The 26,343-nt window shown below is 44.2% G+C and overlaps 1 protein-coding gene across 1 annotated transcript in view; it reads left to right on the top strand.

Moving 5' to 3' along the window:
• LOC308578007 (putative helicase senataxin) overlaps positions 1 to 26,343 on the top strand; it is a 138,843-nt gene that overhangs the window by 66,142 nt on the left and 46,358 nt on the right. Inside the window, exons 5-11 of the mRNA XM_081178312.1 lie at positions 742 to 843; positions 2,892 to 3,007; positions 3,650 to 3,721; positions 10,655 to 10,807; positions 13,715 to 13,822; positions 14,967 to 15,154; positions 17,765 to 17,857. Of these exons, the coding sequence (XP_081034438.1) occupies positions 742 to 843; positions 2,892 to 3,007; positions 3,650 to 3,721; positions 10,655 to 10,807; positions 13,715 to 13,822; positions 14,967 to 15,154; positions 17,765 to 17,857 (832 nt within the window). The remainder of the gene's footprint in view (positions 1 to 741; positions 844 to 2,891; positions 3,008 to 3,649; positions 3,722 to 10,654; positions 10,808 to 13,714; positions 13,823 to 14,966; positions 15,155 to 17,764; positions 17,858 to 26,343) is intronic.

Here is a 26,343-nt window from a genome sequence, read left to right as displayed (position 1 = left end):
AGGTAGTGGGTGCTTTGCTTTTCCTAAGGCATTTGTCCTTGCAGAGAATCCATCTGAAATCCTTTGGGACAGGGTTGGATCTTGGTGGTGGACCATGTGTTTGGAATGCTGAAGGCCCCCAATCTAATCTCCCTGATGCCCTCTGTTTATCCTGTAGACTCCAAGCAAAGCCTTTCTTGTACATCCTTACACTTTTTAAAGGTTCTTTGGGATCCTTTTAGTGCTGCACTTACCTAGTAAAAGCTTTGCTGCACTTATTTTTACTGGTTTTAGTGTTGTATTTTTATTTTGTTGTTTTGTCTTGTTTTCTGTAAGCTGCCCTAAGGGTGTCTGCAGCAAAAGAACCTTGACGAGGAACGAGTTTCATAGTTAACTGTGCTCTGTGTGAATAAGTAATTTAGTTCCAGTGTTATGAGACAGAGGGAGAAACTTTTCTGTAGCCACTCTCTCCATGCCTTGCATAATTCTATAAACATCTGGCTTGTTGCCTCTTGCCTTTTCTCTAAACCAAAAAGTCCCAAATGTTACAACCTTTCCTTGTAGGGGAGTTGCTGTATCCCCTTGGTCATTTTGGTTGCCATTTTTTGAACTTTTTCTAACTCTTATTGAGGATGTGCAAGATACAGATTTCATTTCAGGATTTGCTAAGCAGATCAAAAGTATTTATTTGCCAAATGTCTTTCTAGTTTAAAAAAGCTAGCTGTACTTTAGGAGGGCTCTAAGTGTCTGTTTCACACCCAGGAAACTGTGGTGACATCAACCTGGTGAGGCTGGGGGAAGAAAAATTGATCAGCAAGGATGTACAGAAATTCAGTCTGGATGCCCAGGCCAATCGCAGAATGAGTGAGTAGTTTGTAAAGGGTTCCTCCCTCACACCATTTGCTGTCTCCTAATTAGTCTGCTTAACAGTGGGGTTCAAAAGTTGGTTCTTCATAGCCCCCAGTCTCTGTTCTATCTGGGACAGACCTTTCCCAGATTGTGAGCAGGGATGAAATCCCGTAACACCATCCTATCCCTCCCATCCTATCCTGGTCTGCAGCCAAAGATGTTTATTTTATCAAATATATACTCTGGCTTTTACTCTGGCTTTATCTAAGCATAATTAAACAATAAAGCATCACACACAAAACAAAAAATATAACTGAAATCACTTCAGCTATAAAGTCTTCTTAAAAGTCATTCCCAGCAGTTTTAAATCAGTTTCGTAATTGGGCTTTAACAGGAACCTCTGGGTTGTAATGTTAGTAGACACATTGAAATCAATGGAGCTGACTGGCACTGGATATTGTTATAAAGATTGGGTGTCACCCCCCACTCTGCTAAGCAGTAGCAAAATTCTAGGCGGTGTTCCAGGTGCTCACCCAGGATCTGTGTTCCTTTGAGAATCAAGGTGCGGCAGAGGCTTGTGTAGCTTTAAGAAATATGATTTATTCACATATTTACACCTGAGTTTAGATAAAGGGAGTCCAGATCTTACAGCATGGTCATCTCAAGAAGGGCTTGTTCCCTGTTCTCCCAGCCTGCCTGCTCAAGATGGAACTTTCTCTCTCTGCCTCCCTTTCTTCTTCCCAGCACACCTTGCTAAAGGCACTCTTTTCATGTCACCTCAAATACAGTCACCCAGGGAAGCCTTCTAAATCCCTGGTTACTGTTCACACCTCAGGACAGTGGGGAAGGACAGCTCTCTTGCATTGCCAATGGCCCTTAATGGCCCTGTATTGTTCATCATGCGAAAGGCGGGGCTGGATGAATCCCTAGCCGGAATTAAATCCCGGAAGAAATTCCGGAATTAAATCCCGGAAACCCGGAAGAAATCAACAACCTCAGATATGCAGATGACACAACCTTGATGGCAGAAAGTGAGGAGGAATTAAAAAACCTTTTAATGAGGGTGAAAGAGGAGAGCGCAAAATATGGTCTGAAGCTCAACATCAAAAAAATGAAGATCATGGCCACTGGTCCCATCACCTCCTGGCAGGTAGAAGGGGAAGAAATGGAGGCAGTGAGAGATTTTACTTTCTTGGGCTCCATGATCACTGCAGATGGTGACAGCAGCCACGAAATTAAAAGACGCTTGCTTCTTGGGAGAAAAGCAATGACAAACCTAGACAGCATCTTCAAAAGCAGAGACATTACCTTGCCAACAAAGGTCCGTATAGTTAAAGCTATGGTTTTCCCAGTAGTGATGCATGGAAGTGAGAGCTGGACCATAAAGAAGGCTGATTGCCGAAGAATTGATGCTTTTTGAGTTATGGTGCTGGAGGAGACTTGAGAGTCCCATGGACTGCAAGAAGATCAAACCTATCCATTCTTAAGGAAATCAGCCCTGAGTGCTCACTGGAAGGACAGATCCTGAAGTTGAGACTCCAGTACTTTGGCCACCGCATGAGAAGAGAAGACTCCCTGGAAAAGACCCTGATGTTGGGAAAGATGGAGGGCACAAGGAGAAGGGGACGACAGAGGACGAGATGGCTGGACAGTGTTCTTGAAGCTACCAACATGAGTTTGACCAAACTGCGGGAGGCAGTGGAAGACAGGAGTGCCTGGCGTGCTCTGGTCCAGGGGGTCACGAAGAGTCGGACACGACTAAATGACTAAACAACAACAATTGTTTCTTAATGGCCATAGTTTGGCTAGGTCGTTTTGCATAGGCTAGCCCAGGAATTCCTCTGCAGCTTGTATATTCCCTTCATATCCCAAGTAATCAAAACCTTATCATTTATTAATTTCTAGGGATCCCCCCACCATATAACAATATAACAGTATAAACCCATAGTTTAATGAATGTCAGAAGCATTGAATTTCAGTGTGAGAATGGTAAGCAACCAAAGTTCCATTTTGAAAGTGGGATATAAATTTCTAAATTAAAAGCATTTGGTTGGATTCCTTAGGCCGAGCAGCCCTTGGGAAAGATCAAGACATCCACAAGCGGAAGAAAGAGATAGATCAACGACTGGATGCTCTTTCTTGCCAGTGTGCTATAGACGAAAGCCAAAGCAAAGAGAAGGTACTTGTTAGTTGCCATGTGTAATTTGACCAGGATTATTATATCCTACTCAGTCTGTCCGGTAGGCTGTGGTCTGAAACTGTAGTTCAGACATGCTCTTCAGTTAAAAGTGTGAAGGCTTGGAGGCACAGCGGGTGGGCCGAAACCTGATGTGGGGTAGTGGGGAGACACATGTTTTACTTGCTCAAATGCTCAGTCTTCAGTTAAAGTGGGGATCAAGTAGCAGGGAGGCTGTTCAGAACTTTTTTCTTTCTTTCCGTAAGCAGCCCTATATTGAGTCAGAAAATAGATCCATCTAGCTCAGGCTTCCTCAAGCTCGGCCCTCCAGATGTTTTGAGACTACAATTCCCATCATCCCTGACCACTGGTTCTGCTAGCTAGGGATCATGGGAGTTGTAGGCCAAAAACATCGGGAGTGCTGAGGTTCAGGAAGCCTGATCTAGCTCATTATTGTCAACATTGACAGGCAGCAACTCTCCAGGGTTTCAGGCAGCCCTACCTAGAGATACCATTGGGGATTGAATCTGGGACCTTTTGCATCCAAAGTAAATGCTCTACCACTGAGCTATGCCCTTCCCCATGATTGGTTGAGTATTCATGTCAAAAACGAGTAAATTCCCACCCACCTCATCTTTCTTTCAGAAACAACAGTTAGAGCAGGAAACTCGGAGGCTTGCAGAAGAGAGCAAAAGGCTCACTGTTCAACTGAAGGAGGTATGAGTTTCATCACTAAGATGCTCTTAAAAACAACCTTGGTGAACTGCTTCATCTCATCATGCAAAAAAGTGCTTGTGTCTTGGATTAGCTCCAGCTAGGAAATCAGAATATCTCTCCTGTTAGTACAGATCACTGATTGTGCTGCTACTCTGTTGCACATCAGCCACGTGCCATTATCTCAGCCAAATCATAGACTAGGGTTGCCATAGGTCTGGGAAATCCTGGACATGTCATCTTTTGTTGGGCCAACATGCCCACCCCTGGGGGTTTTTACATTTTAAAGGAAATGTCTGGGTTGGGGGGGGGCTGGTTTGCTTGTTTGTTTGTGTTTGGCTTGGGCATGAGAGGCTTGGGCACTGGTGGCTTTCTCCCACTTCCTCTTTCAGCTCTATGGACTGCATACAATTAATTTTTACCCACTTAGATTAATGAGCCTAATGGGCTCGTCATGTTCATTCACTGGATTGGATACAACCCTATGTGCTTTCCAAGCTGGGTTAGGGTAACTTTCCTCACCACCTCATGCCATTTATTTATTTATTTATTTATTTACGGCTATTAGCCCATAAAATATGTACAAACATAAAAGCTCAGGGGCATAAGGGCCGATATATTCGACCCCAGAGGGTGGACACCACGATGCAAGGGGGGGGGTCAATGAGCAGAGCCAATTAACAGCTTGGGGCACGAAGAGCTCCAAGGGACGGATCACAGAAAAAGGAAAACTGAAGACGAGGACCGACATGCACTCTCATCGTAACTGTCCGATTAGTTTTGGTGTTGTTGTTGTTTTTTGGTTGTTTTTGTGTGTGAGATAACCGCATTCAGGAATCTCGCCACCTGCAGAGTTACCGAAGGATCTGTATCCTGCAAAAGTAGTGCGGCGTGTGACTCAACAGGCCTGCCCACCAAGCGCAGTAAAGCAGGACCTAGGAATTTAGTCCTGGCTATGCTGTGTAGGGGGCAGTTGAACATTATATGTGGAAGAGATTCGACAGTTTTCCCGTCACACACGCATAGCGGAGACACCAAACCCTTGGAAAATCTGTGGCTCAGCAGGTTCGATGGAAGGACATTGAACCTTGCACAAATAAATGCAAGTCGGTGTGGTACAGATGAAAGAGATGACATGTATGATGGGAGGCCAAGTGGTGGGGTTATTCCGTGGTACCTGGGGGAGCAAACACCCCCGCCCCAGGCGAGGTTGTGTTGATTTTCAATGTCTGCCAATCTTTGCTCTATAAGGCTTTTAGCAGAGCATAAGTTCATCTTTAGGGAGTCCGCTGGGGAAATTCCGATGCTTAGAAGTTTGGCATGGATTTTTCCTACCCACGGATTGACAAAGTCATCTCGCCAGAGGCACTGAAAAAGGTAATGGTCGGGAAGCCTATGCCAGCTGGACAGCCAGTAGCCAAAGACTCGCTTCCAGATGACGGTCTCCAATGATGTAATCTTTAACTCCAGACGTATGGCTGCGTTGCTCACACACATGGGGAGTTTCAGGAGGCGACAGAGAAACTGATTCTGCAATGTCCCAAGCGATGTTAAATTGGACCCTGGGGCCCAGAGTGGGGCAGCATAACAGAGGGTGAAAACCACTTTTGCGTGGTATACCTTCAAAGCAGAAGGGATGTGGGAGGCTCCGTCGGCCACAAAAAATTGGAGTAGAGTATTGTTTTCCCTTTGTTTAGTAGATACTGAATCTGTGGCTTCCAGCTTAGGTTGTAGTGAAAAAAGACTCCCAAGTATTTAAATTTGAAAACCTGTTCTAGTTGGACTCCATCTAACTTCCAGCTGTAAATTTTCCGAGACCTGGTAAAGACCAGGACTTTAGATTTCCCATGATTAATAGTCAGATGGTTGAGTTTGCAGTAGGCTGCAAAAATCTTTAGAGCTCTGCATAAACCGACTCTAGAGTAGGAAAGGATCGCTGCATCATCGGCATATAGAAGCAGAGGGCAGCGAAAATCAGCTAGGCGGGGGGGCATGAATGTTGGCTTGAAACTCGTTCAGAAAGAGCCTCATATCGCTAATAAACAAGTTAAAGAGGAGTGGGGCCAAAATGCAGCCTTGGCGCACACCTCTATTTATTGGGACCTCGTTGGATAGGTTTCCCGCCAGTGTGAGTCTCACTCTAGCTGACGACCCGTGGTGTAATTGAGTTATAAGCCATAACAGCCTTCTATCTATGCCCCATCTCTCTAATTTCTTCCATAGACAGTTTCTTGGGATACTGTCGAAGGCGGCCTTTAGGTCTATGAAAGCGACACATAGGCGCCCCCGACTTGGGGCAGAATATTTTCTGGCAAGATGATACATAATTACCATATGGTCAGTGGTCGAATAATTGTTCCTAAAGCCCACTTGCTCATGGCCAATCAAATTTGAGTCGTTTGCCCAATGGGACAGCTTAGACAGCAAAAATTTTGCATAGATTTTCCCGATGATAGACAAAAGGCTGATGTTCCGATAGTTCTCCGGGTCAGCAGGGGAACCCTTTTTATGGACTGGCACGATCACGGCCTTCTTCCATGACCTAGGGATAAGCCCCGTAGAATTAATCGCATCAAAGACTTTGGCCAGGATTTCAGCCCACCACCTCGGTTGCGCAACAATGGCCTCAGCAGGGACTAGATCCGGCCCGGGGGCTTTGCCCGTTTTCAGATCTAATATCAAGTCCATTATCAGGTCTGGGTCGGTAGAGGGCCACAAAGGTAGATGGTCGGCTCGGAATTCCATAGATGGGTTGGATTCCTCTGCCGAGGAGAAGTATTTACTCAAGAATTTTTCCCATGTGGGCGCAGGGATAATCGTCAGTGGGTACTTTCTTCCTCTTTTGTTTATCAAGGCCCAAAATTCCTGTGATCTGCGGGATCTAGAGGCCGCAATCAAGGCTCGCCAACGCTTTAAATACCACTCACGTTTGGCCAGCTTTAAAGTCTGTTTGTATGCTCTTTTGGCTTGTAAATAGGAAGATGGTAAAGCTTGGGCATTAGAGTTTTTATATTCATTATAGATGAAGCGAAGAAGGGATCTTGCTTGTTTGCAAGAGGTGTTAAACCAAGGGGCCCCAGCACTGCAATGCGCCACTTTTGCCTTCTGAGGAGGTGATGTAAAAAAAGTGGTAAGGTTTGTTATAAGAAGGTTAAAAAGTTTCAAAACCGAACTGGAATCTTGTAAATCAGTAGTTATTTGAGGTAGATAGGCAGTGATTTCCCTATGGAAAAAATCCTGGTATTTTTGGGCCACAGCCTCGGACCATTTGATCCCTCTTATTTTGATCGCTGATGAAGTTTCCAGAAGGACTGAGTGTTTATAGTCCTTCTGGCACCGGAACAATGACAAAGTGGTCACTATTGGGAGGTGATCACTGAAATGTTGATTTTCAACTTGGAAGGAAAGTACACTGGCGGCCAAATTTGCGGAGATCAGGAAGTAATCGATAACACTGTTAGATGCTCGTCCCAGGTGAGTGAACTCCCCTGGTATATCGGGGGGGGGGGGAGGTGCCGTTCAAGAATACTAGGTTCAGGCGAATGGCCATTTGATAAAGGGTCACTCCAGCTTTGTTTACTCTGTTGTCCTTTGAAGTTCTAATTCTAGTATGTTCCAAGTCAAAGTTGTCCAAACATGGGGGAGTCCACCATTTGGATTTAGTTAGTAGGTCCCAATTTGTGGCAATTCGAGCATTAAAGTCTCCCCCAATTAAGGAGTACGAGTTTGGGCATTTGGTATGACATGACAATAGGTGATTTTCAAATGATTCCCATCTCCAATCAAGATCAGGTGCTGAGCCTTCGGGGGGGGGGGAGATAAACATTAGTAATTAGTAATGAGGACTTCCCTTCTACGATCAGTCCAGATAGAGCAAAAGGCGGGGAGGCCCATACCAGAGTGAATTTGGCACGAAGTTGGAGTGAGATCCCAATCAAAAGACCCCCTTTGGGGCGACCACCTTTCAAAGAAGGGGAGGCCGGAAGTGTTAGAAGATCGAAGCCGTCTATGGTAATCTCTTCCTCATCCCATGTTTCTTGGAATAGGATGATGTTAAATGAATTTATGTACTTCCTGAATTCGGGGTCTGATTTTTTGGATCTCCAACCAGCAATGTTCCAGCTAAGTGTTGATAATGTCGGGTCCTTATGCTGTCCCGGTAATTGTCACTTTGGGTTGTTTAATGGGTTCTTGGGGGTAGAACGAGGACCCGTAAGGAAATCAGTAATTTTAGTTTGTGCGGGTAAAGTCTTCTTCTGTGTTGATTGGATCCATGATTTGGTAGCATTAACAGGCAGGAAGGGCTTTGCCGAGGAGGAAGAATTAGACAAAGTTGGTGAGGTCGGATGCTGTTCATTAAGGTGAGTAGTAGCAAGTCTTTGATGGGCTATACTAGTAGATCCGTTAGAGTTGTCAGTCTTAACCTGGGTAGTGCTAAGAGGTGTTCCAGCCATCACTTGTAGTTGCTGCGCAGATGGAGAAGAATTGTCACACAGATGTATAGTAGAACGTGAACATGGAGATGGTACATGCATAATCATTTCCTGGTGATCTTCAGACAGGGTAGATTCTAGCTCAGGCATTGAGGCAAAGGAATCATCAGCTTCCCTATTTTGATTAGGCTTAAGGTCTAAGACGGGAGTATTAAGTTTATCGACATCCTCCACGGAGGAATGGTGCTGTTGGTCAACAGGTGACTGCTGATTCAGATCAGTAGGGGGTAACAAGGTAGCAGGTTGAGAGATTTTCAAGGCATTTGATGGAGACACCATGTGGGACACGGAGCGCCTGCTCTCCCCTCTCATCGGCATAGAGGGGTCCCCTTGCGATAGGAGTCTTTCTTTGAGTAGATCCAATCTATCGAGAGTAACCTGCTGTTCTTCTGAAGGGAGTTTTTGATAAGAGAAGATAAGATTTCTCTCTTCAGGGATATTCCAATCTCCGCTTGCAATTGAATCATTCCTCAACGTAGCTAGATGGGCACTTGAGAACGCAGATGGAACAGGGGGTACCCGGCTAGGTGTTTTTCCCTTTAATATAGGAACAGAAGGAGGAAACGAGCGTTCATTGCCGGTTAAGATGTTGGCAAAAAGAGGATTAACACTCGTGTCCTTAAAGACTCTTGTTGTTACAATCTCCCAGGGTGCCAGCCGATCTTTCTGTCTTGCAAGAAGATGTGGAATCCTTGCAGACTGGAAGGAGAGCATAAATTTCCTTGGCCAAGGCATGGCATTTAGGGGTACTACAGATATAAGTGACCCGGAAGTGTCTTCGGACAGCGCTGGCCCCCGGCCTCTTGAGTGAGATGGGCGCACAACCCTAGAGTCTGGCAAGACTGGCCCGTATGGGCAGGGGTACCTTTACCTTTACCTTTACAGATATAAGATCTATCTGGAAAAAAGGAATATTTAACAAGTCACGTAAGTACCCTTTAGCCATCCTCAGGTTATTCCACCTAAGTCTAGGGGCGTCACGGGGAAAAATGGATAGACATATTTTATTAGGTTGAAAAATCAAGGATTGCTTATTCCTTTGGGGCAGTGGCGGCCCGCGTCTTGAGCTCTTAAGATGAGATTTCTGATCAGGTTGTCTCTTTAAGGCACTTACAAGCTGCACAGGAGATTGATGCAAATTAGATAGCTCAGTTGAGGAAGGTAAGTGGGCCAGAAGGGCCCGTGAAAGTTTATTCAATGACAAAGAAATCCCCTCCAATTCCTTGAAAATGAAGCTTAAAGTCCTGATTACCAGTTGTATTTGATCAGGTACTAATTCATGGGCAGTTTGCCCTAATGCGTCCCGTTTCAATGGCGGAGGTGTAATTAAGGTGTCTGGGAGGAGGGCTTCCCTATTGCTTCCGTCCCCCGCTGGATCAGCTAGTTTTTCCAACTCTCCTTGATCATACAGAGGCCAAAAGCGGTTGTATGTTTCGACCCCAGAAACAATTACTTGCTCTGTTTTGCTGTTATTGTTAGTAGATGGTGGGGGAGATTCAAGCTTCGACTGCTTTACTCTTGGAGGTGAGCAATCTTTCTCAGCAGATCTTGGTCGCTTGCCATGACCCATTTGTCGCTGTCTCACTAACTGCGGAGGTTCAAGGTAGAGATAAACGGAGATAAAAGAGAACTTATTTTTTATGGGCGCAGCTTCTCTGCTACTCCTCCTCCACTGCTCAACATAACCCAGTCTTCAAGGCGGCGTTCCTAATCAGCTGCGGGCTTTCTCAGCAGAAGGTGTGAATAACCTTCTTGATACGTATATTGACCCCCAACAGGCCAGCCGTGGGAGTAAAACGATTAAAAACTTCTAACAGAGGTAAAATGATTTAAAAGTTTAATAAAAACAGCTATAAAAGACGGCTGTAAAAGGCTGTAAAAGGCTATAGAAGGTTTGTAATCTGGAGGGTTCACAAAGGAGAAGTTGTTGCAGCCGCCATCTTGCAGCAGCCTCAGCCACCTCATGCCATAGAAGGTGAGGCTGTGGCTTGGTGGGCACCAAGAGAAATTCTAAGGGGCACTGTTGCATTCCTGAGCACCACATGGGTGAACACATCCACCTTCATACGGACTCTAAGCAGGTATTTGGCTGTGTTTATCCTGAGTCATAGGAGCATTGGGAAGCTGCTTTATACTAAGTCAGGCCAACTTGGACAGTATTGTTTGGCCTATCTGGAGATATTGGCGATTGAAGCTGACACCTCCTGCATGCAAAATGGGTACCCCTTCACAGAACTATGGCCTGTCATTTTAGCATCCAATCCAGTTCTTCTTCTAAAAGCAGCCGACTTCATCTTCAACCACACACTGAGCATGGACTTGTTTTGCCTGCCTGACCATGGCTGCTGTTGCAAAAACAAAACAGGCAGCTGAAAGAAAACTGGTCTCTGTCTAAAAATTAGGTGCTCTTAAAAAGGAAGTTCCTGGCTTTTGTGTTTCCCAGGTTTGTGGGCGATCGCAAAGCGACATGAAAACGAACATCATCCTGGAGTCTCACATCATCTGCTGCACACTGAGCACCAGTGGGAGCAGCCTGCTGGGTGCAGTATTCCAGCGGCTGGACTGTGACCCTCTGAGCTGTGTCATCGTGGACATGGTTAGTGGGGGATATAGGCACTACAGTAGCAAGGGCATATTTGGGGCAGGAGGATGGAGGGTGTCTTTAGTACCTTTTACAGATTGCAGAAACAGCCCTGTTCACTTTGGCTGCCTTGTTTTGTATTTATACAAATGTTTCCCCACCACCAGCACCCTCTTCTGATATTAAAAGCCCTCAAGGCAGCTTTTTTGTTTGATGTGTTTTGACTGTTTTTTTGTTTGATGTGTTTTGACTGTTTTTTGTTTGATGTGTTTTGACTGTTTTTAGTGGTGTTGCCTGCTTTTTTCCACTTTTTTATTTCAAGGCGTGCATAGGTGGTTTGCCAAAGGGGGGGGGGGTGGGCAGACGGGGGAGTCAGATCATTGCCAGTTTTTCTTTTGTGAAATAAGTATTTTCTTGTGTCCTTAACTGTTACTTACCGTATTTTTTGCTCCATAGGGTGCACCTAGGTGTTTTTTTTTGGGGGGGGGGGGGAATAAAGAAAAAAAAATACCCCCCCCATCCCGCTGGCTGTCTTGGCTTCCTCTTTAGCCACGTGCAACCTCTCCAGCTGGGAGAGGCTGTGCGCGGCTTCGTTTTTAGCCGTGGGGCTGGGGCGGGGGAAGCCCCCAAAACAGGTCCAGGAGCGGCGGCAAGATTGCGCGCAACCTCGCCGCCACTCCTGGAGCTTGCGGGGCTGGGGGCAGGGGAAGCTCGAGCTTCCCCCGACCCCAGCCCCCAGAACAGACAGCTTTCCGCAAGCCTTCCGAGCGCAGCGGGAGTTCCCGCCGGGCTCTGAAGGCTTGCGGATAGCTGCCTGAAGCCGGGGGAGCGCAGCGGGAGTTGGCACTGCGCTCCCTGGGTTTCAGGCTGTCTGAAGCCTGCATTCGCTCCATAGGACGCACACACATTTCCCCTTCAGCCCAAAAAGGTTGGGGACTCCTTAGGAACATAGGAATGTGCCTTATACTAAATCAGACCATTGGTCCATCTTGCTCAGTATTGTCCACACTGACTTACAGCAGCTCTCCAAGGTTTTAGGCAGGAATCTCTCCCAGCCCTACCTGGAGATGCCAAGGACTGAACCTGGGACCTTCTGCACACAAGACAGCTGCCTTCTGGAGGACATCATGTCAGCTACCCATGAGTAGCCTTAGGCAAGCCCCTCTCTGCAAGAACCTTTTACATACCGTATTTTTCGCTCTATAACACGCACCCGACCATAACACGCACATAGTTTTTAGAGGAGGAAAATCCGTAGGCATGCCACCCGTAGGCATTCCCTCCATAACACGCACAGACATTTCCCCTTACTTTCTAGGAGGAAAAAAGTGAGTGTTATGGTGCAAAAAATACGGTAATTACAGAAAGCTCTTTGAATGCTTATGGAAAATCGCTACATAAGTACTAAATAACATTTATGTCAGCGAAGCAGCTCCAGTCAAGCTCTAAGCTTGGGAGGCCATGAACCACTTGATCCAACCAGATGATCACCTGCTAATTCACCTGACCAGCCTAACCCTAATAGCATGTCACAGTGGGGAAAGCATCTCACCTAAATCCCTGATTGGCACTTGTTCTGTAGTGGTTGGTACCATGGGCCTGGTGTGTGCATGAAGACAAAAAGAGAGAAAGAGGAGGCGAGCTGCTGTGCTTACTGATTAAATGTATTTTTACTGTTGCTGCTCTATACGTTTCGGAGTACATAACTCCCTTCAGGAGCTTTAAATGCTTACAAATTCCTTAGACCCAGAAACACTCTCTTCTGTAAACCTGAGCTCAGAAAACAGCTCTGAATAATCTGCAAAGCAACCTTTTTTTCTTTCTGCACCTCTACAATGAATCAGGTTTACAGTTTGTTGTTGGGGGTAGCTTGCCTCCTCTTTCTCTGACCCTGGGCCTAATCACTACATTGAAAGCCTTCCTTTTGCTGTTCATCCAGCCCAAGTATGTTGGTGCTGAGCAGCATGCCCCTCATTGAAAATTCTTCCAGAGGAGTCATACCCAAAGATACCTGGGGCAGGAAGGGGTGAGCATGGAATTTTATAGAACTATATTAACAGCTTTATAGAATTATATGAACAGCTGTAGGCTGCCAAGACACGCTTCTCACCTGACAGCCTGATGCCTAAATTAAGTGTCCGCATTATAAATGTAGGCCATCAGTTGAAAGTACTCAGTCTTCAACCATGCAGGTTCCCAGTTGTACCATTTAGCGAAAGTTGACACCATCCCTAGCCCTGGTCATGAGTGCTTTGCACATTTTGAGGGTGGAAATTTTGACTTCCATGCCTAGGTATCTTAAATCTCAAGTTGAAGAAGCTGCTGCCACCCTTTAAAAACAGAAACAGAAAACCCCCCACACACTTCAGAATTCAGTTGCTGTAGTCCAGGGGTGGCCAACTCCCAAGAGACTGCGATCTACTCACAGAGTTAAAAACTGGCAGTGATCTACCCCATTTTGGGGGGTTCAGCCAGTGTTCTACTAGTCTTGTTTGCACGCTAACATTAAGATGTGTGGTTTAGCATTATGTGATACAGCTTCAGTTGATGGAACTTGTCGTTCCAACATTTTTTGAAGGCACCATCTGGGGTGGGAAAGCTGAACTATATCAAAGTAATCATACAGGGAAAGCAAATTGTATTGAAGCTGGAGGCAACCAAATAAATGTTGGAGAGCTAGGAATTTACTTTTTTTAAGCAAGATCCTTGAGTAGCTCCCTGCTATGGATTGGATCAAAAGATCCTGGCCTCTTCCCTTCCACCCCAGACTCCTGAAAACTGGATCCAGAGGGTCAGGGGAGGCTATTATGTCAGAATGGATGAGTTGCAGATGTGGTATAGCAGGATTTGATACAAGGCGACTTGTGCGGCGAGATCTTAAGATCTCTCTCATTTAAACTGGTCCCTTTGTCTTTTTAAAAGGCCATGCAGGCTTGTGAGGTTGAAACTATCATCCCACTCATTCATGGCTGCAAAAAGCTGGTCCTGGTTGGAGACCCAAAGCAGCTCCCTCCTACAGTTAAATCTATGGTGAGTATGTCAACAATTAAGGTGTTTTGACTATCCCAGAAAAAAAGTTGTAGAGCTGAAAACTGACAGGCTGTTTATAAGCATCTAATGACCCTGCTTTGGGCATAAATAAAGTAAAACATCTATCAGGTCCTTAATGGTGTATGAGCTGCCTACGGTGAAAATGATTCAGTTAGTTTATCGGATCAAATTATTTACACAATTCTGTGAGTTTCTGTGAAATCAGCCTGTGTGATTACCATGTTAGTAGACAACATCCCTTTTGGTTAAAAAGAAGTGTATATACCAAGTACTGTTTTTCTGGGAGACACTCCAATGGCTGGTAGGGCAGAGGCAAGAGTAGATAGGGCCAATGCTTTAAGAATGTATTTTTGTATATGTATATCAAGGGATATTCCCATAGCAGTAGTCTTTGAGAGACTTTTATTTTTCTCAAGCACCACCATTTCTCTTAGTTCTGATATGCTGCAAAGAGCATAAGGAGAGGGGAGAAGTTCCTGCACCCTCTTACGCTGCCATCTTTCCCACTTTCAAATAAATAAAAGATTGGGTTATTTTGTGGGACTGTTTCCCAAGCCTCTTGGGTAGCCCAGAATAGTTCACTCATTCCTAATCTCTAGTTCAAATACAGGTGAAACTCGGAAAATTAGAATATCGTGGAAAAGTTCATTTATTTCAGTAATTCAACTTAAAAGATGAAACTAATATATGAGATAGACTCATGACATGCAAAGCGAGATATGTCAAGCCTTTATTTGTTATAATTGTGATGATCATGGTGTACAGCTGATGAAAACCCCAAATTAACAATCTCAGAAAATTAGAATATTAAATGAAATCAGCAAAACAAGGATTGCAAATAGAGCAATATTGGACCTCTGAGACATGAGACCGAGCAATGCAGAAGAGCTGAAGGCTGCTGTTGAAGCATCCTGGTCTTCCATAACACCTCAGCAGTGCCACAGGCTGATAGCATCCATTCCATGCCGCATTGAGGCAGTAATTGATGCAAAAGGGGCCCAGACCAAGGACTGAGTACATATGCATGCTTCTACTTCTCATCTCTTGTTCTTTAATTGTTGCTGCCTTTGCTTAACCCATTCCCTGAAAGTTTTACTCCTCCTCCCCTTCCTTGCTTTGGCAGAAAGCTGAGGATTACGGCTACAGGCAGTCTCTGATGGGCCGACTCTGCAGACACCTGAATGGGCAAATCCAAGAAAAACACAGTGACAGGCTTCCAGTCCTGTGCTTGAGGACTCAGTACAGGATGCACCCAGAGATCTGCCTCTTCCCTTCCAATTACATCTACGACCATGCCCTGAAAACTGACCGGTGTGTAGACATCTTACTAATTTTTTTACCTTGCCTCAAGGCAACAGGCATTTCATGAAAAGGTGACCTAAGTGTGGACATCGGTTCCATATTACCCTGGAATTTTGGCTGGTGGTCAGGGATGGTGGGGGTTGTATTCCAGCAACACCTGGAGGGTCCTGCTTTAGCTCATCATATCTGGTGTGTTTGTGTGAATGAATGTACTTGCTCTGACACTACTGGTGAGTACTTAGTTGAATGAAAATTCTGTGCATGATCATAGGCCTCAAACCTGACTCTTTCCAGCAACCTAATTTGATACTTTAAGTTTTTTCTTCCATTCTAACCACTTTCTTGTTCTTTCTTTTTTAATATACTGTATATTAAAAATGATGGTGTTAAATTCCATCCATGTACAATTATATGTATTCAAGTCTCCAGGGCCAGATGAACTGCATCCAAGAGTATTAAAAGAACTGGCAGATGTGATCTCAGAACCACTGGCAGTCATCTTTGAGAATTCCTGGAGAACAGGCGAAGTCCCGGCAGACTGGAGGAGGGCAAATGTTGTCCCTATTTTCAAAAAGGGGAAAAGAAAGGACCCAAATAATTACCTCCCACTCAGTCTGACATCAATACAAGGGAAGATTCTGGAGCAGATCATGAAGCAAACAGTCTGTGAGCACCTTGAAAGGAATGCTTTTATTACCAATAGTCAGCATGGATTTCTGAAAAATAAGTCATGTCAGACTAACCTGATCTCGTTTTTTGACAGAATTACAAGCCTGGTAGATGAAGGGAATGCAGTGGATGTAGCCTACCTTGATTTCAGCAAGGCATTTGACAAGGTGCCCCATGATATTCTTGTAAAGAAGCTGGTAAAATGCGGTCTTGACTCTGCTACCACTCAGTGGATTTGTAACTGGCTGACTGACCGAACCCAAAGGGTGCTCATCAATGGTTCCTCTTCATCCTGGAGAAGAGTGACTAGTGGGGTGCCACAGGGTTCTGTCTTGGGCCCGGTCTTATTCAACATTTTTATCAACGACTTGGATGATGGACTCAAGGGCATCCTGATCAAATTTGCAGATGACACCAAACTGGGAGGGGTGGCTAACACCCCAGAGGACAGGATCACACTTCAAAACGACCTTGACAGATTAGAGAACTGGGCCAAAACAAACAAGATGAATTTTAACAGGGAGAAATGTAAAGTATTGCACTTGAGAGGAAAAAAAATGAGAGGCACAAATACAAGATGGGGGACACCTGGCTTGAGAAAAGTACATGTGAAATGGATCCAAACTACAAGAAAGAAGATTCCACCTAAACATTAGGAAGAACTTCCTGACAGTAAGAGCTGTTCGACAGTGGAATTTGCTGCCAAGGAGTGTGGTGGAGTCTCCTTCTTTGGAGGTCTTTAAGCAGAGGCTTGACAACCATATGTCAGGCGTGCTCTGATGGTGTTTCCTGCTTGGCAGGGGGTTGGACTCGATGGCCCTTGTGGTCTCTTCCAACTCTATGATTCTATGTGTCCAGAGGAGGGCAACCAAAATGGTCAAAGACCTGGAAACGATGCCTTATGAGGAACGGCTAAGGGAGCTGGGCATGTTTAGCCTGGAGAAGAGGAGGTTAAGGGGTGATATGATAGCCATGTTCAAATATATAAAAGGATGTCACATAGAGGAGGGAGAAAGGTTGTTTTCTGCTGCTCCAGAGAAGCGGACACGGAGCAATGGATCCAAACTACAAGAAAGAAGATTCCACCTAAACATTAGGAAGAACTTCCTGACAGTAAGAGCTGTTTGACAGTGGAATTTGCTGCCAAGGAGTGTGGTGGAGTCTCCTTCTTTGGAGGTCTTTAAGCAGAGGCTTGACAACCATATGTCAGGAGTGCTCTGATGGTGTTTCGTGCTTGGCAGGGGGTTGGACTCGTTGGCCCTTGTGGTCTCTTCCAACTCTATGATTCTATGATTCTATGATTCTATGATTCTAATTTTTAGTGAACGTTCCCTAATAGTTGCTGACAGAAATTTATATGGTGCTTTTGTCCATAAATTGTTCTGTTTAACCTCTTCAGTGTTTATATCCCAATTTAATTCCCACCAGCTTTTTAGATTTTGTTGGGGGCAAAATTGGTTCTCAATAAGTGTTTTGTATAAAAGGGAAATGCTATCTCTTATTACTATATTTTCATATTCTGTTAGTTTACTTGTAGCTTCATTTTTAATCTGTGTATTTGTAAGAAATGATCTCGGCTGATATCCTAACAGCCATGAAATTTGATTATTTTCTAAACGTACTTGCATTTCTGCTATTGTAAGAGGTTGTATAAGCCTCTGGATTTTTCTGTATAAGCCTCTGGATTTTTTGCCCTTCCACTGCTATTCACTGAATATGTTTGTCATGCTGTTTGAATATTCCCCTTCATGTAGAAAACGATGACATCAGGGAGAACAGTTTCTGTCATCCCCCACACCACCTCCCTGACATGCGAGTTTTCTCTATGTGGGGAACATCATGTGAATGATTATGTGACGGATAGTGTTTCCTCCTGCAGTGAAGAATTGAGCAAATAGACCTCAGCACACTGCTTTTTAAAAGCTATTATGATTTCTCATTGCATTATAGGTGGACAGAAGAGAGCCGATTCTCTTTGGAATGGCCCTTCCTACCGTACCTCCTCTTTGATGTTTTGGATGGCCAGGAAGAACAGGAGAGCAAGTAAGTTTTTCATTTATTTGCTTTGTGAATTTGTAGTCGCACTTTTCAAAGTGGCTAACAGGAGTAAAATAAAGAAACAAAATTTAAAATCCCACATAAAGCCAACACTGTTTTTTATTAATTACATTTGTTAGCTGCTTTTTACACAAACAAATCTCTTTTTTATAATATTTTTATTAATTTTCACCAAAAGAAAAATAGATAAACATTTCAACTTAACAAATTTTCTCATTTTTGGACTTCCATCAGCCATTCTGACAATCATCCGAATTAAACTTTTTAGTTACACATTTCCTGAATTTCCTGTTGCCTTTTAACATACCCATCCACACCTGTTTTTCTTTCTTACAATATTTCTTAAGTTTTTACAGAGCTTCTTTAAATGCCACTAACGTTATTTCGTTATCACTTATACCTCCCCAATACTCGACTAATTTTCCCCAGTCCTCGATAAACTTTTGATCTCGTTTGTATCTGATCTTCCCTGTCATTTTATCAAGTTCTGCATAGTCCATCAGCTTCATTCTCGACTCCTCCAAAGTAGGTACTTGTTCCTGTTTCCATCTCTGGGCCAATAATATTCTTGCCGCTGTTACTGCATATTGGAAAAGTTTACAGTCCTTTCTGTTTATTTCATTTCCTATGATTCCTAAAAGAAAAGCCTCTGGTTTCTTAGCAAATGTATATTTCAACATTTTTTTCAATTCTTTATATATCAATTCCCAGAAGCTCTTCACTTTCTTACATTCCCACCACATATGGTAAAAAGTGCCATCCTTTTCTTTACATTTCCAACATTTCTTACATGTTTTATACATTTTTGCAAGTTTTACCGGTGTAATATACCATCTATAAATCATTTTCATAACATTTTCCTTTAACGCAGTACATGCGGTAAATTTAATGTTTTCATTCCATAGTTTAATCCAATCTTTAAATTGTATATTGTACCCAAAATCTCTGGCCCATTGTATCATAACAGATTTAACTTCTTCATCTTTTGTATGCCATTCCAACAATATCTTATACATTTTAGATAAGATCTTATATTCATTATTTATTATTTCTATTTGAAATTTTGAATCTTTCTCTGTATATCCATATTCTTTAAGATCCTTTTTAAACAATTCAGTTATTTGAAAATAATGCAACCAATCATATACATACTCTTTTACTTCTTCATAGGGTTTCATTTTCCATTTCCCCCCTTCCTTAACAATCAAATTTCCATATGTAATCCAATTCCTTCTCATATTGATTTTTTAAACACTCATAACCTCTAATGGAGATAACCAGTGCGGGATTTTTGGTTCGAGTAGGTTTTTATACCTATCCCATATTTCTATCAACGATCTTCGGAAAATGTGGTTCTCAAAACCTTTATGGATTTTCTTTTTTTCAAGCCATAAGTAGGCGTGCCACCCAAATCTGTTATCAAATCCTTCTATGTCTAACAACTCTGTATTTTCTAATTTTACCCATTTCTTTAACCAACAGAGACATGAGGCTTCATAATATAGAATCATAGAATCATAGAATCATAGAGTTGGAAGAGACCACAAGGGCCATCAAGTCCAACCCCCTGCCAAGCAGGAAACACCATCAGAGCACTCCTGACATATACCCATAAAAGCCTTTTTTGTTGCTTTTAACCTCTCTAGCAAGCCTGAGTTCATTCTGTGCTTTAGCTTTTCTGACTTTGTGTCTACACGTGCTGGCTATTTGTTTGAATTCCTCTTTGGTGGTTTCCCCCCTTTTCCATTTTTTGTACACATCCTATTTTAATCTTAACTCAGTTAAAAGTTCTTTAGATAGCCACCCTGGCTTCTTTAGGCACCTTCCATGTTTCCGTCTCATTGGTATTGCCTGACGTTGTGCTTTTACTATCTCCCTCTTAACAAACTCCCAGCCATCATGAACTTCCTTTCCTTTTAGTATTACTGTCCATGGTATCTCACCCAGCACTTCCCTAAGTTTTATATACCCTTATTTTTCGCTCTATAACACGCACCTGACCATAACACGCACATCGTTTTTAGAGGAGGAAAACGGGGGGGGGGATTCTGAATGAAACAGTGGATGTATCATTTTTGTGCTTCATGCTGTGGCCACAGACATGTGATCTGATGGTGAATTTGGGGTGACCCAATGCAAAAATCCTGAGAATCCCTGTGGATTCATGCTTTGTAACCATGTTTTTGCACCATTGCAGCCCCAAGCAACAGTGGGTGCGTGATTTTTGGGGGGCAGGCTGTAGCCATGGACATGCTATGTGATCTGATGGTGAATTTGGGGTGACCCAATGCAAAGATCCTGAGGATCCATGTGGATCCATGCTTTGTAACCATGTTTTTGCACCATTGCAGCCCCAAGCAACAGTGGGTGCGTGATTTTTTGGGGGCAGGCTGTAGCCATGGACATGCTATGTGATCTGATGGTGAATTTGGGGTGACCCAATGCAGAGATCCTGAGGATCCATGTGGATCCATGCTTTGTAGCTGCATTTTAAGTGGGGAGGGAAGAAAAACACAGAAGGGACAAGGAGCATAAAAATGCAGGAGAGGGATTTAACGGGAGGGAGGAAAGAAAAGCAAAAGTCCCCCCACCCAAGCCAGCCCTCTCTCCACCTGCATGTTTTCTGGCTGCCTGCGAGGAGCAGGGAGAGGAATTAGAAGGAAGGACGCTCTGCTTTCCCCTCTGCTTGCCTGGGGATTTGCCTGCTCTTTGTTCCGTTTGAGCAAACACAGCAACGAAACAGAGGAGGGTGGGCAGTAAGACCCTGAGGCAGAATGCAGGAAAGCAGCAACTTCCTCTTTTCAGGTTTGCCTTCTCCGACACGCGATTTGATTTTTTACTGATTTTTGTTCCTGCGCTTGCCCTAGTCGGCTCCAGGGACCACACATTCGCTCAATAACACGCACAGACATCCCCCCTTCCTTTTTAGGAGAAAAAAATCTGCGTGTTATAGAGAGAAAAATATGGTAGTTTCAAGTCTGGCAGGGCGAAGCCTCCTCTTTCTTTAGCATCTGTTAATAACTTAAACTGAATTCTTGGCTTCTTACCCTGCCAGATATACCTTGAAATTACTCTTTGCCACTCTTTGAAGGTCACAGTCCCCTTGATTATTGGAATTGTCTGAAACAAAAATAACAATTTTGGCAGCACGCTCATCTTTATAGATGAAATCCTTCCCCACAACGATAACTTCATTCGTCCCCACACCTCCAGATCTTTCTTTATTCCGTTCCACACTGGTAAATAGTTATTCTGGTACAAATCAATATTCTTTTGGGTTATCCAAATACCCAAATATTTCACCTTCTTCACCACTTCTATACCCGTTTGTTGTTGCATTGTTCCTATCGTATCTTGATCCATATTCTTAGCAATTATTTTAGTCTTTTTCTTATTCAATATAAATCCTGCCACTTGACCAAATCTTTCCACCTCTATAAGTATATTTTTAACACTTTCCAAAGGTTCTTCCACCGTTAAGACCAGATCATTGGCAAAGGCTTTAACCTTATATTCATTCCGGCCTACTGCCACCCCTTTTATTACCTCATTTTCCCTTACAGCTTTTAGAAAGACTTCCAGGACCATGATGAATAACAGTGGCGAAAGTGGACACCCTTGTCTTGTACCCTTGGTTATCCCTATTTCTTCCATAATCACATTGTTAACAATCAATTTAGCCTTCTGTTCAGTATATATTGCCTTTATATATACACAAACAAATCTCAAAGCAACTTAACAGATAAAAACAATGAAAACTTAAAACACAATGTGTAATTTCATACACTTCTATCATGTCGCCTGTTTTCTAAAGTAAAAAGTCCCAAATGCTGCCACCTTTCCTCATAGGGGAGTCACTCCATCCCCCTCATCATTTGGGCTGCCCTTTTCCTGAACCTTTTCCTTTTTGAGGAGGCGACCAAAACTCTACATAGTATTCCAAATGCAGTCTCACTGTAGATTTGTGTAACTGCATTGTGATGTTGGCAGTTTTATTTTTCATTCCTTTCCTAATGTTTCCTAGCCACACACTGGCCATCTAATCCAGCCCTCAGAAAAAGCTAAAGAGCCCTGCTTAGCCCCCCACCCCAAGGGTCCCTCTCTCATCCTAGAGTAAGGAGCTCATGGCTGGTCTGCAATCTCTTACCATCCCCACCCTGAGCTATGAGAGTTGGGAGTCCCAACAAAAGGTGCACCACCCCTGATTTAGTCCTGAACTCTATTGTAGGACAGGAATGGGGAAACCTGTTTCCCTCCCAGAGGTGCTGTTATAAACCCAGATTGTTGCTGGACTACAGGTATATGGTGTCATCCCTGCTACATTTGAAAGGTCTGCTGTGTGGTGTGGAACTCTGGCTTGGTGGACAATTTGGGTAACTTGTTGTTGTTGTTGTTTAGTCGTGTCCGACTCTTCGTGACCCCATGGACCAGAGCACGCCAGGCACTCCTGTCTTCCACTGCCTCCCGCAGTTTGGTCAAACTCATGTTCGTAGCTTCAAGAACACTGTCCAGCCACCTCGTCCTCTGTCGTCCCCTTCTCCTTGTGCCAACATCCCCTTCTCCTTTCCCAACATCAGGGTCTTTTCCAGGGAGTCTTCTCTTCTCATGAGGTGGCCAAAGTATTGGAGCCTCAGCTTCACGATCTGATCTTTGGGTAACTTACCTGCCACAGATTGATTTGATCAAGAACATAAGAAGAGCTTGCTTGCTGGATCAGCCCAGAATCCCATCAAATCCCACATCCTGTCCTCACAGTCAGCAACCAGATGTCCCAATGGGAAGGCTGCAGCAATCATGATCTGGTGTTTTCCCACTTTCCACCACAATAAGAGCATGTGGCAGCTTTTGTGGCCATGTTCTCCTTAGCTGTTGGTGGGTGGGCACACTTAAGAGTTTTTTAAAAAGCTAAGATTGAAGCAATCTTTGAGGTCATCTAGCACTGTTCAGGGCACAAATATAAGATGGGGGACACCATCTTATATTACTAACAAGACATTGTTAGTAGTATGTGTCTTAGTAGATCACAAGCTTAACATGAGTCAGCAGTGTGATGCAGCAGCAAAAAAATATAATGATCTTCTAAGCTGCATCAACAGAAGTCTAGTGTCCAGATCAAGGAAAGTAATAGTACCACTCTATTCTGCCTTGGTCAGACCACACCTGGAATACGATGTCTCGTACTGGGCACCACAATTTAAGAAGGGTGATGACAAGCTGGAACGTGCAGAGCAGGGTGACCAAGAAGATCAAGGGTCTGGAAACCAAGTTTTATGAGGAACCATTGAGGGAATTTGGTATGTTTAGCCTGGTAAAGAGGAGACTGAGAGGAGATATGACCCTCATCTCCAAATATTTCAAGGGCTGTCCCATGGAGGATGGAGCAAGCTTGTTTTCTCCTTCTCTGGAGGGTAGGACTCAAACCAATGGCTTCAGGTTACAATAAAGGAGACTCCAACTATATACCTGGAAGAACTTTATGACAGTAAGAGCTGCTTGACAGTGAAATGGACTCCCTCAGGCGACTGTGGACTCTCCTTCCTTGCAGGATTTTAAGCAGAGGTTGGATGGCCATCTGTCATGAGTGCTTTAGTTGGAATTCCTGCATTGCAGGGGGGTTGGACTAGATTACCCTTGGGGTCCCTTCCAACTCTACAGTTCTTTGAGTGTATGTCCCAAAAGAACCTGTCAGGGAACTGACATCGGAGCAGAGGGGAGAAGCGAGGCTCCCGGACTCTGCAGGAGAGGGGAAGAGTAAGGGAAGAGAGAGAACGTCATCTGGGGAAGGAAGTTCAGGTGACACCAGGAAGAAGGGAGAGGCGGAGAGCAGCTCGGAGGTGAGGCTCCGAGACTCTTCCAGTGAAGTCAGTGAGGAGGATGGAGGACCACCACTCGGCACGCCCACTCTGCGCAGAAGGCTTCCGCGCAGAGAGGCGAGGCGGAGGTTGTCCGTCAAGGAATTCTTATGCTGGAGGAAATTTAGGAGACGCCCACTCACGGATTCTGCTAGCGACTGAGCAGCAGCGCCAAGGCTGCTCAGTCAGGGAAAGACACAACCAACCCTAAGCTGTTTGGAACAGCTAGAGGTTTACACACAAGCAACCCCAATTCCCGTGACAGAACCCTAAGAGAGAGAATCTGTGATAACTTTTAAAATGAGGCACACATCCAAATACAAGGCCTTCAGGACTTCCGGAGGCGGCGCGTTCAGCAATGGCGGTCCTCTTCAGCTGCTGAAGAGGGGCTCCGCGGGAAAGGGTCGTGCGCTGCGGCACAGCGACGATCCACGTAGAAAAACCACTGGTAGAGTGAGCCAGTGGCCGTGGGATTCGGCGGGCACCAGGAGCGACCTCGGAAACGCAGAAGAGACCCCGTAAGGGGTTTCGGAACGTGGAGGGGGTAGCGGTGCTGTGAAGCCATCGCTCTTTCCGCGGAAGTGAAGCCGCGCGGCTGCTGCTGATCGACGCTGACCTTTCTTCTTTGAACAAAAGAATTGAAACAACATACTCGTGAGTAAGAAATCCGAGGCTTTATTTGGACCTAATTTGGTGAATTTTGTCTGAAAGCGGGAGACGCTAAAAAGGAAGTCAGTCTTCCGGCTCTGTTTAAAGTACCTAGCAAAGACTTTTTAAAGCGGAAGCGTTGAAAGGAGTTTAAAGAAGTTGGATTATACCCTGCAAATTCGGATTTGCTTGATTAAAAGTTAAGGAAAGGCTAAAACTGCTATAAGTGGACAGAGACTGTGAACCCTCTTTCTATCTTTCGTGGATTACAAATTTAAGATACCCTGCTCTCGGGCTGGCCGGATACAAGGTAACACCAGACTGCGGCAACTGTGTACAAAAAGTTAAATGTTACATAGGGCTACTTTGTAAGCTGTAAAAAAGGAACTGTTGCATGCACCTTTGTAAAGAACTTTTACTCTCTGCAGTTAAATCTGAACTTAGAGGGCTCCCCCATTGTTTTGAACTTTATTCAACTTTTTTGTGGGAACTTGATGGTGGAAACTTTTCCTTCTTCTCCTTAATTTTTGGGGAGCTCCCCCTGCTGGATTGTGGAATTATTAGTCTCTGGGAACTGCCGGTTGTTTTGGAATTTTTTTGAATGGTTGTTTATTTTTCCTGGATTGCCTTTCCCATGGGATTTACAATTTGACCTTGATGCTTGGACAGCTGTGGAATGAGTGGCGCACCAAAAACAAGGGCTGCTAAGAAAGCAAAACAAACTGAACTTTTGCAATTAACTTTGCCTGTGCAGTCACGAAGATCGTCTGTCCCTATTGTGACAGGCCTGCAAGAAGGACAACCCAAGCAGCCAGCTTTTGGGGATATGGCTGCAGGAGGGCTAGACCCTGTCTCTAAAGAAATATTGGACCAGCTGGCAGCATTAAATAAGAAAGCTGACGAACAAGCAGCTAAATTTGAGGAACAAGCGGCTAAATTTGACCAGGTAACAGCTACAATCAATAAACTGACAGATCAAGTCGCTCAAAATACACAGGCAGTTGGCAATATTGAAAAGATCACAACAGAAAACCGAAAACTAGCACAGGAAGCAAATACAAAAGCAGACCAAAATAAAGAGAAGATAGAAGAATTAAGAGGAGAAGTAAGGCCACTGAGCAGACAGGTCACTGAACAGCAAGCGTTTCTGTCCATGGCGGAATTGAAAAACAGGGAATGCAATCTCAGGCTTAGAAATATCCCAGAAACAGAAAAAGAAGACTTGATCAGCTTTCTGACATCAGAAATATCCAAGTTCTGGGGTTTGGCTGAAGAGAAAGACTTTAAAATAGTTACCGCCTTCAGATTGGGAAGAGTGGTCAAGAAGGATAAACCAAGAGATTGCTTGATCATTTTGAGATCCAAGCAAGAAAAAGAGAACATACTCGGCCTACATTTCAAAAATTCATTGGTGATTCAGGGAAAGAAGGCAGAAATCTTCAGAGACATCCCTAAACAGTTACTGGACTTAAGAGCTACATATAAAGATTTGGCAAGTTTACTGAGAAACAACACAATCCCTTACAGGTGGGAATTCCCTCAAGGACTATCTTTTACCTTGAAAGAGAAGAAGGTAAGAATCAGAACAGCAGAGGAGCAAGAAAAGTTCCTAAACGATCACGGGGAGGACCTTCGGAAGGGAGTGGCAGGAGCCTGGCCACCTCCTTCGTTTGGTTTCAATCCGGTTCCACCTCCAGACAAAAACGACAAAGGAGACACCCCTACAGGCCAATAAATTAGCCCGAGATGTCTCTGCAGCTCCTTAGTTGGAACATTCATGGCGCAAATTCTCCCGAGAAAAGGAAAAAGATTTTTCATATATTGAGAAAAGAACAATTAGATGTTATTTGTCTTCAAGAAACACATGTGACTAGGCTCCACAGGAGAGTGTTAATTAACAAGAGACTAGGCCAAGCATTCATCTCATCAGACAAGGTTAAAAAAAGAGGAGTAGTGATATACGCAAAGGAG

Source organism: Podarcis bocagei (genome assembly GCF_964188305.1).
Source record: "Podarcis bocagei genome assembly, chromosome: W".
NCBI classification, from domain to species: Eukaryota; Metazoa; Chordata; class Lepidosauria; order Squamata; family Lacertidae; genus Podarcis; species Podarcis bocagei.
This window is presented reverse-complemented; position numbering and strand designations above follow the sequence as displayed.